The sequence below is a fragment of the Scomber japonicus genome, chromosome 5 (genome assembly GCF_027409825.1).
Source record: "Scomber japonicus isolate fScoJap1 chromosome 5, fScoJap1.pri, whole genome shotgun sequence".
NCBI classification, from domain to species: Eukaryota; Metazoa; Chordata; class Actinopteri; order Scombriformes; family Scombridae; genus Scomber; species Scomber japonicus.
In genome coordinates this window covers 17,183,599-17,207,862 of record NC_070582.1, presented here as the reverse complement: position 1 = coordinate 17,207,862, position 24,264 = coordinate 17,183,599, and the positions used below count along the sequence as shown (strand labels likewise).

Below are 24,264 nucleotides of genomic sequence, written 5' to 3'. Positions count from 1 at the left end.
TTAGCCTTTTCTACACTGACAGAAACAACATTCTGATACAATGTGTAATAATGCAATGATGCAAATAGATCATATTAATAAGCTAAAAAGTAATTGTAGAATTTACAAATAGATAGTGTAAAAATACTGAAATCAGCCTATAAGATATCTATCAAGTGTTTTTAATTTTAGTATGAAACCCCTCCTCACACTACAGGCCCCAAATTCCCAGAGAGCTACTCAGTATAACCTTTAATGTTCAACTTTTGCATTAGGCCCAGTCACAAAAAATAATTTTCAACATACTGCGACATCTAGAAATGATGCCCCATTCATCAAACCTGAACTAAATACAGGCATGAAGATCACTTCGCATCAGTTCAGGGACAGTGAACAAAATGGCCGTCACTGCCTGGGCAGTCAACAACATGAAATTGACCACAGACCTCCATAAACACATAAGGCACACGTGGCTGGAGACAGGGCGGGACACTGTAGGAATATGTTTGATATATAGTTGGACTGAATAACAACCTAATATATCAAACATATCAGACAGAGCCCTGCAGAGAAGGCTTCCAGGTCTACAACGGCTCAGAGAGGGCGGGAGGCAGGGAAGCATGCTGGGGCAGGAGAGAGCACGCCCCCCCCCCTTCAGGATGGGAGGGATGAAGGAGCAGAGAGGAGAGGGAATGAAGAGGATAAAAAATTAAAAAAAAATTTAATTGGTGCAAAAACAGATTTTATGGTGGCTTGACTACAAATTATACAGTATGTGGTAGCTCTGTAACAGTAAAAATCATCCTGTAAATAATAGTAAAAAAATAATAATAATAAAAAAAAAGTTTTTTAACTAGTCTCTAAATGTAGGGGACAGTCAGGCAGTTGCGATTATATAAATCTAACTGCTGTTTAATAAGGATAACAGCTCATAATATTGAGCAGTATTCCCCCTTTAAATACTATTTGGTGAGGTTTGCATCCCACCAGGTCACTAGAGGGAGACACTGACATCTAAAAAGCCTTTCACTCACTAATCCCCTTTCATAAACACAAAGGTTAATAATATATATATATAATAAATGCAATCTATAGCTGTGGAATTATAGTATAAGACTGAGCGTTATATGACTTATATGGTCTTTATTAAAACTGGGGTAACCTAAATATCAATTCCTTTGTACCACACAGACAGAGGGGTTGAACTGAATCATGTTATGTAAAGGGAGAGGTATAGAAACGGAAGGGTGGGGGGTGGGGGTCACTACAAGCACAGAAGGAAGAGCACCGGGATCCAACTATCCAGTCTCCAGAGACAGATAAGCAAGCAACACAATCATGCAGTTGTACACCACAAACACAACCTTATATTGTATGTAGCTATGTCACTTTTTAAAAGCACTATCACTACCATCTCTCAGCTTTTGCCTGCTTTCTCTGCGTATTGTGCGGGAAAGTTGTTTTGTTTTTAAAGGCAATGGCGCAGCATGGGGGAGATGGATAACAGGTTGAAAAAGCCTCCCTGAGTTTAGTTTAGAAATGAGGAACACTGCAATAAAACAAAGGAAATCAGTTCAATAAGACAGAGGCCCTCTCTTTCAGAAAAGGGTCACAGCAGTTCATTGCACATTTGAACACTTTCCAACATAAGCTTGAGCAACCAGCAGTGTAATTGCGTCTCCTGGCAACGTAACTCAAAATAATGTCCGAAAGAGCCTTTGAAGAAAGTTTTCTGAGCATCATATGTTATATGCTCACAGGACCAGCTGTCTGAGTCAACATGGTGTGTGTGTGTGTAATAAAGAAACTATCGAGATAGCGGCTTCGTCACAGAAGAAGATGACTCCACTTCAAAGACAGTGTCACCTTTTCCTAACTTCGGCCCACATAGTCTCCCCTGCTGAGTAATGGCAAAAATCTGTGTGTAGGTTTGTGTGGGTGGAGAGAGTTGAGAGGGGCACATATACCTTGGGCTTGGCTCTGGGTTTCAGCTGCTCTAGTTTCTTGGCTGCAGCTTCAATGGATGCTGCTGCTCCGAGAAGCTCTGTCTCTGCGATGACAGTGGGGTCCTCTGGGTCCACACACTCTGATCCTGAAAGGCATGATCATGTTTTATTTTGCGGGAGGGGGGTTTGGCATGGACTCACAAAAGAAACACCAGAACAGTATTTCTGGTGATAACATTTTATTTTACAGCATATCTCTGCTATAACAGGTGAACATCATGCTTCAACTAATATTCACAGACTTTTACACAGGCGTCACAGAGATGCTAAATCTACACTTCAAGACTCTATACACTCCAACAAATTGTATGCAGTATGACTGCAATTCCTCAAAGTTTAAGAAAGATGCACTCAAAGTTAGAGGAAATGCATATTTGGTGGATCATTATCTTTTTATAGGTTTTTAAGTGTCTATAAAACTTAGCAGTTTGGGACCAGCTTGGTGAAACAGATGGAAAAATGTATTCATAGATTACGTTGAGCTCTGGGGAAATCTGTTCTTCACCCCCACCCCCAAGCCATCTACTCCTCTGCCCTCTGCTGACTCTATGAAAGGTGATATGGAGGAACAAAACACACCATATCCCACTTACCTCCATCTGAGGCAGCAATGAAAGAGAGGGAGAGAGGGGGAAAAAGCACATGTGACATCAGAGAGTTGAAGTAGATAGCCCCACTGGGTCTTGGGCTATACGCTGAAATCTAATTCTCATCCAAACACAATCTATTACTCCTGTCAGATGCAGCAGTGCGGCTTCTACAGGAAGCACTCCAGGTTGTTTGTGTCATAACCACCCGACTGAGCTTCATTTGGAGCAATTTGCACAGCAGTCACTCAATGGTGCGATTTCAATGTTCTTAAGTGATTTTCATGACTTATCTTTATTAGGGACGCAGACAGGTTTGGTCGCTTGACTCAGTGACACTATGATATTATTCATGCACAAGAGGATTAGGGTTTCGACTAATCTCTAACATCTTCACAATCCTGTCATGGTTTTTCACATTTTATTAAATTGAGTTAGCTCTTGATGGGAATCCCTGTACTTCAAGTTCTCTGTATTCAGCAAATTCAGCTTTGCCAGTTTTACACTACAGTGTCTACAATGTCTCAAAGCCATTTTATAATTAAAATCTCCTTCTAACAATTTTTTTTGACAGTGTGGAAGCTCTTGTAAAAGACTCCACTTCAAAAACAAGCAACTGTTTCACAGAGTACCATAAACACTACAACTTCCAAATGTTATCCATAAAATCGGTTAGAATAGGGGCACAGGTAACTAAAGATTGTCAAGTCTAACTCTAGTTTGTGTGCAAGTGTGTGACAGTGTACATCAGCGGTGTGTGTGGTCTCACCTTTCATGGCTTCAGCTATCTGGACGAGCTCTGTCACATATACCGCCACATGCTTGGAATGTATGGCCAGCTGCTGCTTCTGGTCCGGCATGGGCTTCTGCAGCACCTGAAAACACAATGTGTACACACACACACACACACACACACACACACACACACACACACACACACACACACACACACACACACACACACACACACACACACACACACACACACACACACACAGACAGACAAATGTACAGGAAACACAGGTTAACACAATATAAAAGATTAATCAGAGAGCAAAGAAAAAAAAGCATCTTCATCGGTTCTACCATCTTTAGAACCTCTTTTTTTTAATGTATATTTTTTGGGGGTTTTTGCCTTTATTGTACAGGCTAGTAGAGAAAGAGAGGAAATGGGAGGCAGAGAGGGGGGCAACGACCGCTCAGTGCAGGATTTGAACTGGGGTCGCCTGCAGTGGGGACTGTACCTCAACACAGGGGACGGGTGCTCTACCCACTGAGCTAAACACTGCCACCAGAACCTCTTTTTTAATGTTCGGTCCTTTTGTTACTTGGAAAAACTAGTTGACAAGCACAGTAGCGACAGAACATTCTTGCTAATTAACCACAGACGATAAAACACGGTACTTCAGTGGCCTGATGTCCTCCCGCAATCAACATGATGTATCCATAACTAATTATGCAAATTACAATCACAAATTAAGAAACTTAATGCATTAATTAACAAATTGTTACATGTCAACACCTGTGTCCTAACACATGGGGAGCACAAACTAAGCATTAAGGAATTTCATGAAAATAAGTTAAGCTGATTAATATGCAAATGTATGCAACAAGGTGCTCAGTAATTAAATCAGATGGGGTAGACTGTGCTGGAAGATGTTACATTTCCATGAAGTATTATTATTAAAGACATACTATGCAGGATTTGTCAGTTGCTGTATGTAAACACACAGCTCTCAAAGTTGTCCCCTCCTCCCTGGCTCAACAAGCAAGAGGGAGAGAGAGTGAGAGTCAAGCAAGCTGGAGAATGACTAAAGAGCACTGGCAAGAACAAAGTCATGAATCAGAGAAATAAAATGTTTTCTGATTGTTTCGTGGTGGTTATGTCCTAAAGCAGAAACAAACATGCCCACTCCTCCGCACAGCCTTGCAGGGAGGTGCCGCATTGCTGGATGTTGTATGAATGCAGAGCTTAATCCTGTACGCTGTGGCCTCTCTGTTCTGTGTGTGCGTAGCTCAGCCCTGCCGTCAGTAAAGTAGATACACAGACCTGCAGCTCTTTATATATCCATGACACAGAGACAGAGAGCAGAGAGGAGCAGGGGAGAGAAACAGCGATGTAACCTAGTCGCCGTGCTATGAGTCTCGACCTTTCACCCACTGTTCAGTCGTGGCTGACAGTCAGTCTGTGAACGTAAACCATTTAATGTCTTTATTTCTATCATTTATTGCTGACAAGTAATCGTTCATGATACCTTCTTTTGTTTATCAGTTGATGGTGATGCTAATGTTAATGCAGCATCACAAGTTGCAGAGGCAAGTGAGCATGAGGAAGCCAGCAAGGATTGATCAAGTGTCAGAAGCTTTAATCCTGTAGATAAGACCTGTGATGAAACCTCACAAGGTAAAGGCAAAGATTATGATCCACACACATGCTTCCTTCATAAAGCATGTGATGGTCTAATTCTAACCTGCAGCACTTGCTCCAGAAGGTTGATATATCCAGTGGTACACTCAGAGCTGTACTGCAGGGCCTTCCACCTCAATTCCTCGCCCACTTCAGGATGGTGTGCTGCTTGCTGGAGGGGAGAGAAAACAATGTTGTACGTAAAATCTATAAAGTAGGAAAAAAATTCTCCCATTGGGATGTAAAGGATAAACACAGGTTACAACATTGAAGTGAAAATGTGCGACTGTACTGTGTGAGGGCTCTGAAGCACCCTTCATATATAGTTCTAATTGTGAATATGTATATTATCTTGTTCTCATTACAAATCAAGTAGCATATAAAAACTCTCATTCTCATGGATTTGTTTGGAATGCCATCATTTTCAAAAGCATAGCCTACAATGCTTTGTCTTCTGTCTATTTTTGTCTCGTTATCAGTGCTCTCCGGTCACTGAAGGACATCCTGACTGATGTTCTGCTGTACGACTTTGAAAAGTGACTGAGTCACTACCAGCGGGGGCAGCCATAAAGCAGACTAGACTCTAATGTCCAATCTGCACTCAGCGGGCTGGGCTCACATGTTCCCTGGCAGCCTTGTGCTGTCCGTGTGAGGCCTGTTCTGGCAGGGCAGTGTGGATTAGCACCTTGCAGGTAGTCAGCATATCGGAGATGGCTTTGCGGCTCAAGTTGGCAGTGGCTATCACATCCTCCTGCTGAGCCGAGTTGCCTGCAGCTACTGCCTTGGCCGTTGCTACGGTGATGCCCTTTGTCATGCGGATGAACTCTTCGGGTGTGGTGGACTTGTCTGGGATGTCCTTGGACTGGAACACCTGGGATGATGATTACCCATAGACATAGGCAGTTAATAAAAGCGTGACAGTAGTACATTACAGTAGTACGATACATTAATCCTGATTCAAACATTCTCAGACAACAATGAGGAAGTGCACATGAACTCTGTAAAAAAGAAAATGTAAACAAGTAAGTTGGACAGAACATCTTCCTGATATATATATAGCATTATTATTGAGAGTCAGGTAGACTGTGTTGAGTTTGGCTTTGGCTTCAGCTCTTGCTAAAGCCTATTCCCAGGCTGGGGGTCCTCCGATAAGGATTAGCAGTAATTTACAAAAAAAACAAGCTCTTGAAATCTTTTTCCTCTCTCACTCGGTCTGTGGCTGCTACTCATACCCTGATAAGAGCTGTGAGAAAGCTGCAGGGGCTGAAAAGAAAGGAGGCGCAGAGGAGTTGGAAGAATAATAAAGGAAAAAGAACAAAAAGCCCCCCTGTTTTGTTAAGAATAATAGACAGAGATATCCCTGACCCTCATTGAGCCAGTTAGGCAGAGAGGTTGTGTCTCATCCGTTGACTCCCAATAGACCATAGAGAAGAGTTTTCAGCCTGTCAGGCACTCTTACTGTCAGCTCCTGTTTGATGCACTCAATGGTGGCCTCCAGTGCCCTCGTCCCGCGAGTGGCTTCATCCTCCACCGCCTTCACTGTTTTTAGAAGAGACGTCACATTGGTGACCATGACCTGTCAAGGAAAAGGGAGTAATGATGATGCTCACAGTCAAACCAACCAGGAGGTGGTGCTCTTTCTCCTCAGCTGTAAAACAACACATATTCTTTTTGTATTCTCCTTCACAGATTCCATTACAGTGATAATTGGTGCTTACTGTAACAAATGAAAATTTAAAAACATCAGCTGCTAAAAAGCCACTGAAGGATGTTTCAAAATTAAAACAGGCCAATTTAGTACTAGTAATAAAGTCTTTTCATTGACACCCAGGATGGCAAAAAAAAAAACCTCATAGCGACACATTCTGCTCTGCCTGTGCTGCATTCAGCAAAGTGTAAATTATTAGGTAAGTAATTTGAGCAATGTGCACACTGGGAGTTTGAGAGGGTCACATTTGGAGGTCACCATATGCTGGAGGAACAGAAACAATCTGTCAACGTGACTGGGTCCATGGGTGGCCCTCATTCCATTCAGATGAGAAAACATAAGGAACCCTAAGCAACAGTTAGAGTCATACACTTCGGGTGGTATGATAGCTCTCAGAAAAAGAAATAAATAAATCAAGAAAGTTTGCAGAAGGATTTTTAAGATGGCAAATCTCCGGTTGAGAAGCATCTGTCACTGATCTGAAACTCTTTGATCTTGGGCTGTTCGTTGCACTGACCACAGCTGCGCCGAGTTTAGATGTAAAAGGTCTCATGATCTCCTTTTTATCCACCAACAGCAACTCACAGCTGTTACAGTGGCCCTGAGGATTGTGAGTTAAATGACAATTCTCACCTCTCTGTGTACATGTGCTCCAGATTCTTGCAGCTCGATATCTTTCCTCTGATCCAAACCTTACTCCAAATACATGCACTTTGTATGAGACTCTTAAATTTAGGACACTTAATATTATACTTCATGAACTTTATATTACTGCTGCTTCTGTTTACAGCATATGCCACATATATTGCATGTGTGTGCCTTCCACAAGAGAAGTCCCACCTCTTCTTCTGATTATGGTAAAGTTTTTCCTAATTAGACAAAGAAATCTCATAGTATAGTAGATTTTCTCTCCTGTACAGATGGTAAAAAGCCCTTTGAGATATACGTTGGGCTGATTTTGGTGTATATAAATAAAATTGACCTGGTTTGAAGAATGCAATGGTTAGACTGGGCTGTGACTGAAGCCTCAGTTACATTGTAGTTGAGGATATAGAAAACATACTGTTCTCAATGGAACACACCAACCCTATCTCTCACCCACAAATAAGCATGCATGATCTTCTCTCATGTAGAATATAGTTTCACAAACTGGACTTTCACAAGTACAACCATTCATACAAAGGAGAACTTAAAATATTTGATAAAAAAACGCATTGTCATATACTTCAGAAACATAACCTCCTCAGTTTTGATCATTTTAAAAAGTTTAGGTATGCCTGCTCAATATATAAAATATTAAAAGGACCACCTCCATTAAGTGACTACATTAAACAGAAAGAAAACAATCTATTAGGGCAACCACAAGACGGGACTGTATAATACCGTTCAGACGCACCACTTTTGGTCAGTCAGCACTCTTAGTCAAGGGCAGTCACATTTGGAATAGTTTACCACTAACAATACGGAAATGCAATTCATATGCCATATTCAAAACACATCTGAAGAACTGGCTCAAGAGTAATCAATTCTGCACTCACTGTTGATTTGCAATGCACTGATTTAATACACTGGTTCGATGTGAATCTTGTATGTGTGTTATTGTGTTAATGTATTGCACTATATGAATATAGGTATGTATGTATATATGAAATCTGTAGGTTCATATGAACTTGGCACTTCTGATATGCATTTTACATCATCACACATTTATAGTTGTCTTATGATTGTGGAATGTTTTTTTGTCTTGTCAATTGATAAGAAGCTTAGCGAAAGTTCAGACAGGAAGACCACCTTTTTGTATGCTCACATCATAGTCTCATGTCTCATTCTTTAGTCATCCTGATCCTTCTCACAGCTCATACTGATCTCGGTCAAAGCTCATATTTTCCTTGCTGTTATTTCTGGAGTATCAATTGACACATCAGCTGTTCACATCACCTGGTCAAGTCTAACCAATAGCACAGTGACACACCTTCATTGTCAGCCTATCATATTGCAGCTCTCTTTTTAAATGTTCTCCCTCTCTGCTAAGGTGCTTTCTTGATGCTGTTTTGCGCGACCCATCACCTCCCCATCACCACCCAGTCTTCAGATTCCTCAATGCAACACTTCAACTTCATCAGCCCCATCAGTTTCAGCCTTAAGATGACTCTGTTGTGATTTGGCCCTAGATTGATTGATCGATGTCATCAGCCACCACCACCAGTGTCTGGACTCCAGGGGGGATCTATCATGCTGATGCTCAGGACTTACGTCCTTCGATTCAAAAATTCTCCCAGCAAAGTCCAAGCACCAAAGACTTTGACAATACCTAATCATTAATATCATCTGCATAATAAATATTCTTTTGCTTCATTCTCTGGTCTCTCCTGATTGAAATGCACCTTACATCATCATGCACTTTATACTTGTTTTACGTGTTATGTATTCTTGTCTTGTTTTGTTTGTGTGTGTGTGTGACCTGCCAGGGGACAACAGATGCAAATTAGCAGTTGTGCTAACTCTGGTGCATTTACATATGTACTTATTGATACATGTGTCCATTAATGTGCAATGTCCCTTTTAAATAAATAAATAAACATATTTGTGATAGGTCTAGCCACACATACTGACACTGACAGTGAACGTCAATAGAATACACAGCCTGATAAGGACTGTCATATCCCTCTTGCAATAAATGAATCACTTTGTGCTACCAGATACAACAGACTCCACATAGCAGTAATACAAAGACAGCATTTCTGGAATACATATTCACATCCCATATCCTCTCACTGAGGCAGCATCAGCTGAATAATAAATTGCAGAATCACATTGCTTAAATCAATACACAGCTACACTATATGACAGTGACTTGCTTGAGTGGCCTGCTCCTTTACCTTGGCAGCACTCTTCAGCTGATACATGGATGGGTCATCAGCAGGCTTCCCTGCTGCACATTTGGTGGCGCTGATGAGCTCTGCCAGAGCCTTGGCCACATCCCGCACCGCGTTTATCAGAACGACCTGAGGAGATAGAGCTAGGATCAATACAACACAATGGTCAGAGTATAGGTTTATCAGTGGAACCCTGGGGAGAGGATTTAACACTGCTGCTCTTATCACTCCAACCTAGTCATGATACTTCAGACTTAGCGGATGGCAGAGATAGAGGCATACACACGGTGGAAAGAGGACACACATTGTATATCAGATGAAACTGTAATTTAAATGCTGAATCTAACCTTGGGTGTACAATAAGATAGATCTAGATACATCTGTGCTTGTATTAGTCATTCTTTAGTGAAAATGTGCGATTATTATCACCTGTGTCTCGGGGTCCTCCGAGCCCATGCTGGTTGCTCCCAGTTTGACCACCTCAGTGAGCTGGGTGATGGTCTTGGCTGAGGATTGGGCAGCCTGAGCCAGTTTCTCCTGGCTGGAGGCGGCTCCAGCCACCAACAGCTTGGTGTCCTCCACCAGCGTCTTGGCTGTCTTCAAGATGCTCTCCCTGAGGGACGGGACACATTGTGTCACAATCTGCATTACAGTCACACTCAAGTACCAGCAATATGAAAGGAAGCTGTTATTTCTCTAAACAGAATGTGTGTTTGGTAAGGACAATTTTCAATTTGCATTCATTATGTGAAGTCAGTCAGTCTCAGTAGTCAGCTTTATTGGCAAACTGCACTTCTCCTGAGTGAGTCATCAAAAGAAAAAGGAGCACTGGTGTTGCAGTGTAAAAACCTAGCAACTGAAGAATCTTTGTAATAGTGCATTTTACATTCCATTGCCTCTCTGTTCTTGAAACCTTTAAATTTATTTTTAACATTATCAAATGCTGCTCCTTTTTGGTGATTAGTTGTTTTGATTTAACACCATGTCCTCTGTGTGTCTTGTTTGTGGCAAGGACATTGCACCTGTGGTCAGCAAAAGACTCTTCATTCTCAGGGTTCAGTGTTCCAGCTGAGGCGAACATGATGGTGGTGTCCAAGTCAGCGATGATGCCAGAAACAGCACTGGCTGCCGTGATACAGGCCTGGGTGCCTTTGTTACCCGCTTGCAATGCTGACAGTACCAAGGACACCTGCAAAATGTGAAGCATAGCATAAGATATGCAGAGCGACCTTTCAAACTATTTTTAGAGGTGTAAAATATCTATATATAGAGTGTATCGTGTTTCATGATACAAAGAGCAGTTTTTCATCTTAATAGGATGATGGTTTATAAAGAGATCTGGACGAGCTGGATTATAGGAGGAAGCCAGGAGTAAGAGAAGAGGGCAGGTCTAAACATGCATTAAATCAGAGTCTGCTCCACAATCACATCAAATCAATGAGCTTGACTCTGCAAATCAAACAACTCCCTTGGAGACGGCTGTCTGCCCGTCCCTCATAAACAAATGGGAAGCACTGAAAGAGAGATACATTTCAACAAGGCACAAGTTTCACATATCAGCAAGTGTGTGACCACAAATTATTCAAGTTTGCTATGAGCTCTGAATCAAATCATCAGCAGCCTTGGAGTGGAGGGAAATACTCATGTGTGAGCAGCAAGGCAAGCTGCCACCGGGGTCACAGCAGGAAAACTCAAGTATTATTATTAACTGCACAGTGTGAGTGGGGTCAGGAGAACATGCTTTCATGACCTGCTGGTATCTGGCTGGTACAATACCACAGTAAAAGATCTAAAACAACACACGAATCTACATTCTCATAGCCTATGATAGGTCAAGGGGAAAGCTAAACCTAAATACAAAGCATACCTGTCAGCTACAGTATAGCAAGTATTAACACTTGAACTGCTTATTCTTAAAGCTTGCAGCTATATATATATATATATATATGAGTAATGCATTTTCATACAAATGCCAATGCTGAGTTGTTGGTGATCACAAACTTCAAGCAAGAAATATGACATATTATGACAGCAAAAAATGGCTTACCTTAAAAGTTAAAGAATTTCACATAGCTTACCTTCTCTGTGACTGCACGGGCACACTCAATCAGTTCCCTTTTGGAGAAGCTGTCAGTGGGGCTGAGCTGCAGGGCTCCAGCTTTCTGGACCAGGTAGATGCAGCCATGGCCCAGCTCTTGCACCCGTGTTCTTATTTGAAAACCAACCTGAAAGCATAACCAGGCATCAACTTACACATCATCCATCTTCTCATTTGTGTCACTCTACTACACAATCACAATCATGAAATAAACCAGCATGTCTCTTATCCAGTGGGTGGATGACAAATGATTTCAAGCACACTCAGAGAGGGATTGCTGGCACTACACCTTTAATTTCCAGACTGAGATTCAGGGGTGGGTGGTACTTCATTATAAGCATCACTATAGGCTTTTAGACTTGTAGAGGCACAATGTCGCTATGGTAACCAGCAGGGTTTCCAGCAGCCTGTTATACACAAGATATTGATAAGGGCTGTGTGCTTATTAGTCCAATGTCTCCACACATTGCTGTGCAATGGACAGCACATGGAAGCTTTAAGAAAAGACTATGTGGGTATTAAGAGTGATGGATGCTGCAAGGATATCTTTCTGTTTGATCTCACACTGTCAGGAGCGGATTTGAGGAAGGGGCATCATATAAAAGAACAGCAAACATCTGCTGTGATCAGTGTGGGAGTGAATACATCCGACAGCATTTTTAGAATAAAATGCAGACTTTAGCTCATCTTTCAATCTGACATTTCAGGGGCACAATTGCAAAGAGATATACGGTGTTAAATCTTTCATAAGAATGTGTAATTTCCTCACATCCTCTGTAGGAAAAAGAGCGTGCCTTTCTCACCTCTTCTGGCTCTGCGGTGGCTGCAGCAAGACGTCCTTGGTGTGATAACTGTCCATAGTCCACTGTCACCTGAGAGGCAAGGCCACCGAGCTCTTCAGGGCAGGTTACTGACTTAGTCATCTAGCAAGAGAGAGAACATACATCATCAGTAGAGAGAGATTAATGTTTCTCCAGCCCTACTGACAAATATTGTCATTGTAAATTGTATGAGTATGGCATGGATATCCTGGTGAATTAGTGTTCTCACCATCTCCTGTGCCGTGATGGCAATGGCCTTGGAGAACTTCACCATTGTGGTCTGGTAGTCTACAAAGGAGCCCTCGGGTTCAGGAGGTGTTCCTTCATCCAGCTGCAAAAATCAACCCTTTTTAGCTCTTTTTTATTTGTTTAGCACATGCACATTTATCCTACAGGCACTCTAATTAACTTTGACACTTTTATATTTCATACACACTTTATGATAAGATGTAGCCACTTACAAGCTGTGGATACCTGTATAATATCAATATTATGTGACAATCTAGACACAGTTATATTATTATTGTAATTTATTGAAGCTTGGTTAACCACTTAACACACGCCCCTGTTTTTTATGCTGTTAGCCTAAACGACATGCCCAAGTTGTGAGCAGCACAGATCCCACATAGTTTGAGACTCAGAGATGTGTCTGGTATCATTGGAAAGGAAACACTCTCAGGATTCTTGTAAAAGTCTGTGTGATTCTGTGACTTACTGACAAAGAGTGGCAGAGGTTACAATGATGGGGTTTTTTACTCGCCCATAGGTTTGCCTTTACAATGACATGTGTACAGACATTCAGGGACCTCTCAGCAGGATATAGACACAATGAGGCCACAGCCACATGTCTTGGCTTCATGCAGTCCAAATTTGGAGTCAAAAGACCAAAAGATGAATTTTTCAGAATTATTTTTCAACAGGTATGTCCATGCGTTTTCCTCAGGTCCTTTTTGGAGACTCCAAATGGACACTTGGTTACCAAAGCTGTATAACCGCAATCAAACACATATAACTTCACATCCCCTTTGCCTACAATCAAAATCTTGGTCTCTAATGAAAGCTGACGCCATATTATTATTATTATTAATATTATTATTACATATAACCATATTTTTTTGTTTGGCCATATCTATCTATATATCTATCTATCTGTTTATTTTGGTATAAGTCATATGTTAAGTCGAAGAAGAACCAACCGTGTACCAAAATGCCGAGTGCGTAATGATATATGGTTCAACTCTTTTACGCACAGGGCGCACGCCGGTTACGCTTGGAGTTTGTTTATGGACAGCCAAACTTAATAGCTGTCATACACCGTTGGAAACCTCTGACTATTGGCTAAAAGGTTATCAACTTCATTTCACCGAATATTTCCATAGGCTAGAACAGCAGTCAATCAAAACCATGTCGTCATTGTTGTCGGTCACATGTCCTCATTGGCTTTGGAGACATGTACTGCCTAATCCTAAACACCGATTGGCTTGTGTGTGGTGTCGTCAGAAGCAGAAGATGCTCACGGTCGTAAACATCTAGTCACGTGTACTCTGAGATGGACGTGCAGGTCAGGAAATGACGTAAACGGACCATATATGGTTTGTTATTTGTGTTATTACGTTACGTGTTGGACTAAATACATGGACATATTGAGGAAAGTATTTCGGTTTTATGGAAACGGATTTCATATTTCACAAGAATGGATATTTGGCGAGCTGTACAGAAAGTGCTGAGTCATAAGATGATCGTTGTGGATAAAGGGAAGTCTTTGAAGGTATGTAGGCATTATAGCTTTTCTTACTTAGCTCAGGGGCTAGCCGAGCTAATCGCTAATACTATTACGGCTGTGAGCAACCATATAAGTCGTGAGTGGTCTTGAATGAATCAGGACAATCTAAGCTTTCCAACGATGTACGGCATGAATAAATATGTTTAAGGGTTGGGTTGGTGTTTAAAACATCCAGAAGAACTTGTGGCTACCTCCTAACATCCGTCCCGTTCCGTAGACGGAACAGCGTGCGTTAAGTGGTTAAACAACAATAACTTCAACTAATGTCAAAATGCATAAATGCCTGCCCATACAGCCTTATTTGTCTTCATACTGTAGGTCACATAAGTTAATATTTATTAACTGAAAAACTTCATACTTTAATACATCAATGGATGCTTGGCTGTCTAGTAGAGGGTAGGTAGGAAGTCAGGCAGTTCCAGCCTTGGCTGATTCATTTAAGAAGCAGTTACAAAGATAAATTGAGCTATGCCAGTAGCACCAATATTGGATACACACCATTTGGCAACTCAAGTTCTTTTTATCTTACAGTATGACTTGCTAATTGATGTATATTTTCTTAACAATTAAAAAGCCATTAGTGAGAACATTAAACCCTTTTTTATGTATGCATTCTTGTAAAGTGGTTCCACTTTATATATGCTAATGGTGGTTTAATCATGGTTGCTATCCTACAGTATATTTAAGCTGAGGGGTAAAATAATGAGGACAAATATAAGTGAAGGATAAGATCTTAGCATTTATGTCTGAGTATGTGCAGATCATCTTCAATTATTAACTGTGCTGTCAACCCAGTGACATGTCCCCCAGCAGGATGAGTGACAGCACACTGGGCTGAGGATTTAAAACTTGTCATCTACTGGACTAATGAGAATCACTGACAAGGACACATTCTGAGAACACCCACTATTACAGGTAAAGCTCAATTTGCCTTCGGACAAATAACATATGAAGTAAGATATATGGTACGATATTGAAATCCATTTCAATCACCTGAGTGGACATCTCACAGACAAACACACTCTTACTCACCCTGCCCATGGATTCAGCAATTGACTCTACCATGCCCCCGACCATGCCCCCCTCACTGGCCGCCTCATTCAAAGTCACCATGATGTCATCCACAGCTTCCTTCATCAGCTGGGCTGCTTCAGAGATGGCATCATGGGTATGGGATGCCTGGGGATATAGTCAGCTGATTAGTCTCTGACACTGTCTTGGTCTACGCAGAGGGAAACTCATTTGCTTGGCAAAAGCTTCAGTGTCCCTGCTGCTAAGTACTCTTTAACAGTGTGGATTCTGACTGTTATGAACTTGTACCACTCCTGTTCACAATCATTTAAACTCAAAGTTCAAAACAATAATAAATGAAATAATAGAATGTAGCAAAAGAGAATAATAGGACACAGGGATAAATAGCTAATATGAAGACACAAGTCCCGAACAAGGTCATCTAACGATCGTCAGTAGTACAAAGCTGAGGCTGAATAACAGCAAAATCACCTGAAAATAAAAAGGTTGCACAAGTGGTGTCAGCCAGATATTTTACCCTTCTCACCTCAAGACTCATGCATAATCATGCAAACACACATATATAGATGTGTTTGTGTATAAACACACAGTATTATAAACAACTTTTTATAGGTCAGGCATTCACATTACCATTTTTATGCACATGCTGTCTCTGTAAGACATGAGCTCTTGTTTGTTTCTCAGTGGATTGGCCATGTGTGTGAGTCTGCACGATTTGAATGTTGTAAATTCAGGCGCACCCCGGTAGCCTACTGGTTAAGATGCATACCACATAATGGTAACATCCGTTTTGTTGCATGTCACTCCCCCATTGCTCTCTCTCCTCTTTGTTTCCTGTCTACTCTCTCTTGTCACTATTCTGAATACAAATATTTTCAGCTGCTTCATAAAGATATCATAGGGGTCTGGGGATTTCAGCAATAAGGGGATTCCATAACTTGGGTGCAATACCTTGAAAAGCATGGAGACAGCTAATCATTTTTCTTCAGCAGAGAGACCAATAGGGTGTATAAGAGAGGAAGAGGTCCACAATATACTGGGGTGTTTGACAATGCAAGGGTCTATAGGTCAGCACTGGTATTTTAAAATGGATGTGCAGAGAGCATAATAAAGGTATCTTAATAAATTATAAATACAGTTATCAACCAAAATGAATTAAATTCCTAATTTATCTAGAAAAACCTTGAGGTAGATAAAAGTGTTAATAGTATTTTAACAATTATAAGACTATTTAAAAAAAATCTTAATGGGGCTGCAGGACCAATACAAACATCACTCACTCACTCACTCACTCACTCACTCACTCACTCACTCACTCACTCACTCACTCACTCACTCACTCACTCACTCACTCACTCACTCACTCACTCACTCACTCACTCACTCACTCACTCACTCACTCACTCACTCACTCACTTTTAATACATAGATGTTACAAGTAGCATGTTTCACAGTAAAAAAATACATATTAGGCAAGCACTGATAATGATCTTCTTGGTACCTTTGGGTTTCCACCACCTTCCTTGGCAGCATAGAGCATCTGCAGGGCAGATTCAGACAGGGTCTTGGTCTGGTCTAAAATGTTCATCTGTTGTTGGTGGTCCTGTAGCTTAGATGCAAGGCCTACTGATGCCACAATGAGTGGATCAAAGTAACCGGACAGCTGGGTTACCTGGGAAAATAAGTTTTTAGAGAGTCATCTGAGGAAGGATTTGATCACGAGATAGAAAGCAGAGAGTGGGTTTTTCTTTCTAAATCCAGAAGGAATTAAAGGATACATTGTCAGACCAGCACCTTGTGTCCTAGTTGAGCAGCTTCACCTCGGGCTGCTGTTGAGACAGGGTCAATCAGATGACCAATCTCCTGCACAGAGGATGTCAGCTGCTCCTGGAGTGCCTGGTGAGTTATAGTGGCAGAAAATTACGGTATAAGTCAAAACAGAAAGACTGCAGATCCCATTAAGTTCTTTCTCTAAGACAAGATAGAGCTGATGGGGTACTTGAACTCACTTCCATGGAGATATCATCTCTGCAGGGCAGGGTCTGCCCAACTGCAGCTAGGGAAGCTTGCTCAATATCCCGGATACACTTATTGATGTTATCAATGGAGTAATCACACTCCCTCTGTCCTGGTGCCTTGTCCCTATCATTAGACATATTGAAAAAACAGATACATTTATGCCTTTCTTGATACAAATGAACACAAAATAATTTTAGAAATATAAATAATAAAAAAAAATACAAATGCATAATTAAAATTCACATTTCACTTAAAGGAATAACTCCACATTTTTGGAAATGTATTTGATTTCTTGACCAGAGTGAGATTAGAAGATTGATACCACATCACACATCTGTATGCTAAATACTGTATGAAGCTACAGCAGAATACCTGAGCTTAGCATAAAGAGTGGAGGCACCTCTAAAAGGTAAAATAAATCCACCTATCAGCAACTCTTAAGATCACTAATTAACACATTAAAACATGTTTGTTGAATCCATTCAATAATTGAAGTGTAATGATGGCAAAATTCTGTATTTATGAAGACTTATGTGTGGGACTTCATCTTGGCTGTTACCCTGACTCCCTGGTCACCATGTGGTTGCTTGGCAAGCAGCAAGGACCTCAGTCTTAATGCTAAGATAAGATAATTAGTTGCTGGCTTTAGCATCATATGTGGCATAAAGAAAGAGTGAGAAGAGCAAGCTTCTCATTTAATTATCGGCAAGAAAGCAGATAAATGTATTTTCCAAAGTGTCTAACTACCCCTGTAAAGATAACTGTCAGCAGGGGTATAATCAAATGTGGTCTATTCTACATCTTAGCTGCTAAGAGAATAGTGTATGCATGTGACTAGAGGATGTTAATGAAGATAGCAACCTTTTATGACAAATTTTTTTACCGTTGGTAAGTCTCATTATCTAAACACTGCTATACAGTATTCACTCATCTATTAAAAGGCAGTGGGAAGCTCAGTACCTATAAACTAATGTGGATGTTTATTGCTTAGGTGAACATATACCACAAAATAAGCTTTTTGATTTCAGAAACAATTTTGTCTTCTAACTGTGATAAAACCTTTAAGAATTTCGCTTGGGGATAATCCTATGGAGACAGAAATGGTTACAGGTGGGATTAAAACCGACCTGATGGAAGTGATGAGGCTCTTGATGGAGTCAGAAACAGTTCGGGAGTGTCCAGCTAGTATAGACCAGGTAGGAGGATCTTTGGGGTTTAGGACCAGTGAGCGGGCTGTTTCTAAGAGGTAAGTGGAGCTATCGAGCATGGAGCGGGCTGAACGCACAATAGGCTCCTGGGCTGCTGAACCCTGAGAAAAACAAGAGAATACTGCAGGTGAAACAATAGCACAGATAACAGCTCAACAGTAAAGAGCTAGTCACACTAGCATGATAGAGTTAAAATTCCTTGACTACCTTGGTGAGATCAAAAGTGCAATCAAAGGGAGGGATGAGATTAAAAAGGCAGCTTTACAGAGACGCAGGAAGAAACACCTTCAGTCTTTATGATCCGAGCCAAAGCCTCCCTCGACAATTAGATTAACAAGCTGAAGATTAGAGCAGCTGTGAGTATGAGAGTGCCGTTAAATACTGCCCTCCAACAGATTACAGCCATAAAGCTTTTAGAGGACTGCACAAGGATTGTTACATTCAGATTGAAAAATAAAAATCCATCTTTTACATTGAGTCTTTTCTTTACATTCAAGGAAATTTGACCTCAATTCAATTCCTCCCATGTATAAACATTTCTGAGTCGGTTCATATAAGAGTGTTTGTTTCAAGGGGATTGAATTCAGGAGTCACAAACGTATTCATTAAATCTCTCTTCAAGTTCAAGATGTAGGATGACTGGAAACATTTACAAATTGGGTGTTTCTGAGAAAAGAAGTCCTCATAAAACATTGCTATTTTTTTTAAAAGTCAGAAGTATGTGTGATGTGGCAAAAAAGAAAAAATAACATTATAAACCAGGCATTCAAAACAGGCACTAAAACAAATGATTACCTCATTGCTAATCTGAGCTGGGATACTCGCAAACTCAGGGTTGTTGGCAAAGGTTGACAGGTTTTCTACAGCCTCAAGGAGTGGGGTCGTAGCAACACGGCATCTGTTCCTGTTCTCTTCCGAAAAATCTCCATCTAAGGCCTAAATCAAGACAATGCTATATGATTATCTGTCCATCTTCTTATATGCAACTGATTGTGTCATATCAAACTGATACAAACATCCACAGCTTCTCACTTGATGAAAAAAATGTAACAAATTTACACTCAACGTTTTGATCACTTGGGGAGTTGACCTTGATGGTTTTGACGAGGTTGGCTGTGGTGTTGGCCACCTCTTTGGCAGACTGAACAAACTGTCGCCTAGCCACAGGGTTGGAGGTTTTAGAGGAGGCAAGGCGACAGGCATTGCACAGAGCTGAGGTGTGCTTGGCTACAATTGTTGCCGCAGACAAGACCTGACAAATTAAGAAACACCAGCAAAAAGGAAGGAGAGTTGTATAAAATAAGAGATTTTGGTGACATTCAGGTATATTTTAATGTTTTCAGACTTCATGAGACATTTAATTCAAGTCACAAGGGATCTATTTACATTCCTGTCCCAAGTGCATTCTCTATATGCCAGGATTTGCTACCATGGATGGACATTGTTACCTGGGAGGGACTGCTGGCTGGGTCCACTAAGTTCTGACAAGCCATCTGTATAGCCTGGTTGGCCCGTGCAAACTGGATGGGATCCACAAGCCCCTCATGGCCTGATTGGCTATTGGGATCAGACACACCTACAAGGTAAGAGGCCTACAGGGCAGAAAATAAAAGCAGAGTTAGACCAGTGTATCAGTTCGCCAGTAGACAGGCTCTTTATTGTCTGCCGAGATCAGTTTTGTTGTCACAGTCAAGCTAAAGATACCTGCAATTCAGTCCACATTCTCTAACATTCATGAGTCCATGAATACATGAATAGATACATACATAGATTCATATTGTATACATGGTGCATAGCAGGGGAGCTTTTTGAGTACAGATAAGCAGAGGGAACAAATAATATGTCAAGGTGTGCCCTATTCCAGATGAGACAACTGTATCTTGCATGGAGGGGAGGATGTTGTTTTGCAGCTTTAGGGGTGGGAGTCTATACTATCTCAGATGAAACCTCGTTGTCATGGTTTCCAATGAAAACTTTTCTGCTAGGGTCTAAATGCCATTTATGGTCTTTTCAAGCTCAAATTTTTCTCATGCATTGTTTAGAGGGCTCTATCAGCCTGAAAAATAAATCCTTTACTAAATCTTTTTCTCCTAATTGAAACGCAACGTCAACATTTTTAGATGCATTTATAATTTTTTGAATGCGAGCTGAGGCAGCAGCACCAGGCTGTGATCTCACCTGTCCTGCAGCCTCCGTCAGCCCACACAAGGCCTTGGATGCCACACCCACACTCTCCCCAAATGCTACCACATCTCCTGTCTTACAGTGCTGAGAGATGCCTGCCATTGACTCTCCAAGGACCTGAGGCATATGGAAATGGAGAAAACATCAACAAATTTGATCTTCAGCTGCATGCTATGTAAAAATGATCTCTGACAGTTATAGTACAGCAATGTGCTCAATTATTTTGAAAGCCTGTACCTTTGAGTTCTCCATGACGCTCTCAATGCAGTCAAAGTAGGAAAGCTCATTGACAGGCTCGTTGGGATTTTCTAAGAGCCCTCTGACAGCCTGTACACAGACAGAGGTAGAAATAACTTAAACTACAATAGATGGACAACTTAACATTTCTGCTTTAATGCCTCTTACAATTTCAGCAGATTCAGATATGAAAAAGCAAACACTATAAATATAATCAAGCTAATCAGACACTAACGTTATTCGAGGCTTTTAAATGTACAGCATTATTGTCATTTTTGGTTAGGTAAATGAATGTTTCAATATGCAAAATGCTCTTGTTCTACCAGTGTTACTAATGCAGCCACTGTAGTTCTGAATGCAATGTCCATCTACAATGAATGGCTCTAAGGGACTAGTCAGATGTGAAATAGGTGGTGAATAAAAATCCACTTGGCTTCCTTCAGAAATACATATGGGCATGTACAGGCAACAGAAAACAGGCATGAAGAGAAGGAGGTTTGTGTGTGGCATGGTGTATGTGAGGACAGTACCTCCAACTCCCTCAAGGCATTGTCACACTCCTTTTGTCCAGCTGCTTGCTGGGTACAGAGCGTGATCAGCTGGTTAATACTCTCTGTCACTGCCCTGAAACACACACAGGCAGCCACACAATCGTTTTAGCTCTCACATGTATCCTCTGCATGCACGCACAGCCTCGCTTCACTCACAAATGCTTTCAGCTCCCCTATTCAAGCAGGGCACTGCTGGTCTCTGCTGTGATAGGCTAACACAGTGCACAGAAGTGTCGATATTGTCTTGCATTTGTGTTCAGCCTTGCTCAGCACAGACAGGCACTAGCCAAGGCTTCCATCTTCCTAATTAGACAGAGAGAAGTCAGTCAGGCCCAAACCCCCAAGGGACCAGCTGCTTGGCTTCTCTCCACTAGGGGGAAGATACTTCCTCCAGCAATGGTGAACAGAAACAGTTTAGGAGTGGCATACAGATGTAGCAGAGAGACGTTTTGTGAAATTTAAGAACAAATTAAGAATTTTTCACAATGTGCTACAGGCTTGAATCTGGGCCAGGAATCATATTTAGGACAAATGGTTCTGTTTACTGGAAAATACTAACAAATGAAGACGATATATATGATATATATCTGGTGCTATCCGCATCGTACCGCACCTTGCTGCCACAGCTAGAAGATTCTTAGCATTGGCTGCGCCTGGATCCACAGACAGAGACTTGGCAGCCAGCAGCAGCTTGCTGGACGCCATAGAGATGTTCTTCAGATTACCAATGACTTGGATTTGGTCATCCTTGCTCTGCACAGGAAAGGAAAAACGAAGGATGGATTAAGAGCTGTATCAGATAGTCAAAATGTGTACAAAGTCTCTACTGCATCAGCTGTCAAAGGATTAAGAATTGTAAAGGATATATTTAATTTGTCCCTACCACCTGTATCCTTTTTTCTCACTCAGCAGGATTCTTTGAGCCTGATTACAGCTCGAGTGTCATGCTACATCAACTCCAATCCCAGACGATCATTGCAAATTAATGAACAAAATAACCAGAACAAGAACATAACAAGATCTCATTACATCTGACTGTGTTAGTGCTCTTGGGGACAATCAAGCATCTAAGTGAATCAGATAAAGGATCTAATTAACGAATGACTTAAATAGCTTAGGTGCTAAAGTGACGCACAAATATGAGATTTAAGGCATTTAAGGTTTGGATGCTGCTCTCCGAATGTAAAATACTCATAGACTAGTGGCAGTGGAATTACCATTGAACTTTTCAGTGAAGTATGGAGGGGTTGTATGATCATGAAACCTACTTGGGTGTGTCCTGCCATCTCAATGCCAGCATCCAGGAACTCATCAAAGTCCTGGCTGAACTTTCCTGAGGCTGCAGCCAGCTGGCTGCTTGTTCCACGAGAGGAGTGGACGACCTCGCCTGCAGAGTGGTTGAGTTCAGCTGCTGTGTGGTTCAGATCAGTCTGGGCTTCCTGGAATGTCTTACTGCAGGGGGGAAGCTTCAAAGACAAGACACACATCAATTAAGCCATGCTGTAGTACTCAGAATATCAAAAATCAAGTCAAATGGAAATACCCTGTTAAGTTATGGGATGATATCTCAATGATGGTACAGATGTTAATAAGCAATTTAAATATCCAAGTAAAAGCCTGTGCAGGACTCACAATGTCCACCAGCAGCTTCTTGCTGGCTTCCCCAATGCTCCTTAGGGCCATGTCAACATCTTTCTGGCCTGGCAGGCAATTCACACAATTATTCAGGGAGTGAGACACTGCTTTGGCCACCTGCAACACAGGACAACACTCTGTCAAGACTACCATTAGTCATTCTAACAATGCGCTATACAATACAAAATCCCAGAGAGGAAAAACATCTCAAATGCAAATTGGGCTCACAGCAGTGCACAGTAATCCCTGCCACTAATTTATGCTGCTGTCACAGATATATACCAAACAATATGTTTATCCCCTGAAGGGCTGCAGGAGAATGAGCAGTTTTACTCTGACACTCCTGAGAGTGGAATACTAGGCGAGAGACAGTGCAGAGAGAAAATAGCAATGCTTAGAGGGGATGATTGTTGTGGAAAGGAGAAATGTTTACAAATCAGTAGAGGAGAGAGAGGGGCCTTAGAGGAACAATGCGATCGCTACACCAATATTACTTCCTCAGGGGTATATATTACTGGGAGCTACGCTACCTGTGCTAGTCTTTGCTGACTCTCAGCATCTCCTGGATGAACCAGGGCCTGATGAGCTTCATGGATCAGCATGGCCGAGCCCTCCATGACACACTGGGCAGAGTCCAGCATTGCAGCTGCAGCCTGAGGCTCCTTGGTGCTGGCTGCCACACCTCTGGCTGCTTGCGCCAATGTTCTTAAAGCCTGTGCTGTTTCTCGGGCTGCCACACCTGCAAACAACCAGTCACATGTTGAAATGACAATAACCAAATTCAAATCATAGGTATAGCCCCAAGAAAAGCTCCTCCTGCAAAAATGACATCAGTATAGCATAATAATAGCATCAGTAAATAAAATAAACTAAAGCTACAGCATGCCTCTTGTACCACACATATCTGGAGTGATTATGGATGTTTTACAGGTGTAATGTTCTACATATAGAGAGTAGTAGATATTGGAACTGACATTTAACTAAACACATCAATTTCAATCTCATTAGTTTTGCTTAGCAGTGGTCATGTTTAAGCAAAAAAGAGAGAGGCACAATATGTGTATTACTTGTCATTCCTATAATACATATGGCCCTGCATGGATGTGCCCATGCAGGACCATATTATGCCCTTT

General features: G+C 41.4%; 1 protein-coding gene across 1 annotated transcript in view; it reads right to left on the bottom strand.

Moving 5' to 3' along the window:
- Nucleotides 1-24,264, bottom strand: part of tln2b (talin 2b) — a 48,357-nt gene that overhangs the window by 2,118 nt on the left and 21,975 nt on the right. Inside the window, exons 26-51 of the mRNA XM_053318552.1 lie at nt 23,662-23,870; nt 23,129-23,248; nt 22,765-22,962; nt 22,110-22,249; nt 21,476-21,569; nt 20,946-21,035; nt 20,703-20,825; nt 19,973-20,116; nt 19,615-19,776; nt 19,320-19,460; nt 18,444-18,625; nt 17,307-17,439; nt 17,092-17,193; nt 16,799-16,969; nt 15,298-15,444; nt 12,712-12,813; nt 12,465-12,584; nt 11,642-11,788; nt 10,586-10,752; nt 9,993-10,176; nt 9,567-9,692; nt 6,439-6,555; nt 5,665-5,850; nt 5,044-5,151; nt 3,342-3,447; nt 1,947-2,071 (exon numbers count right to left, since the gene is read on the bottom strand). Coding sequence (XP_053174527.1) covers nt 1,947-2,071; nt 3,342-3,447; nt 5,044-5,151; nt 5,665-5,850; nt 6,439-6,555; nt 9,567-9,692; nt 9,993-10,176; nt 10,586-10,752; nt 11,642-11,788; nt 12,465-12,584; nt 12,712-12,813; nt 15,298-15,444; nt 16,799-16,969; nt 17,092-17,193; nt 17,307-17,439; nt 18,444-18,625; nt 19,320-19,460; nt 19,615-19,776; nt 19,973-20,116; nt 20,703-20,825; nt 20,946-21,035; nt 21,476-21,569; nt 22,110-22,249; nt 22,765-22,962; nt 23,129-23,248; nt 23,662-23,870 — 3,644 coding nt within the window. The remainder of the gene's footprint in view (nt 1-1,946; nt 2,072-3,341; nt 3,448-5,043; nt 5,152-5,664; nt 5,851-6,438; nt 6,556-9,566; nt 9,693-9,992; nt 10,177-10,585; nt 10,753-11,641; nt 11,789-12,464; nt 12,585-12,711; nt 12,814-15,297; nt 15,445-16,798; nt 16,970-17,091; nt 17,194-17,306; nt 17,440-18,443; nt 18,626-19,319; nt 19,461-19,614; nt 19,777-19,972; nt 20,117-20,702; nt 20,826-20,945; nt 21,036-21,475; nt 21,570-22,109; nt 22,250-22,764; nt 22,963-23,128; nt 23,249-23,661; nt 23,871-24,264) is intronic.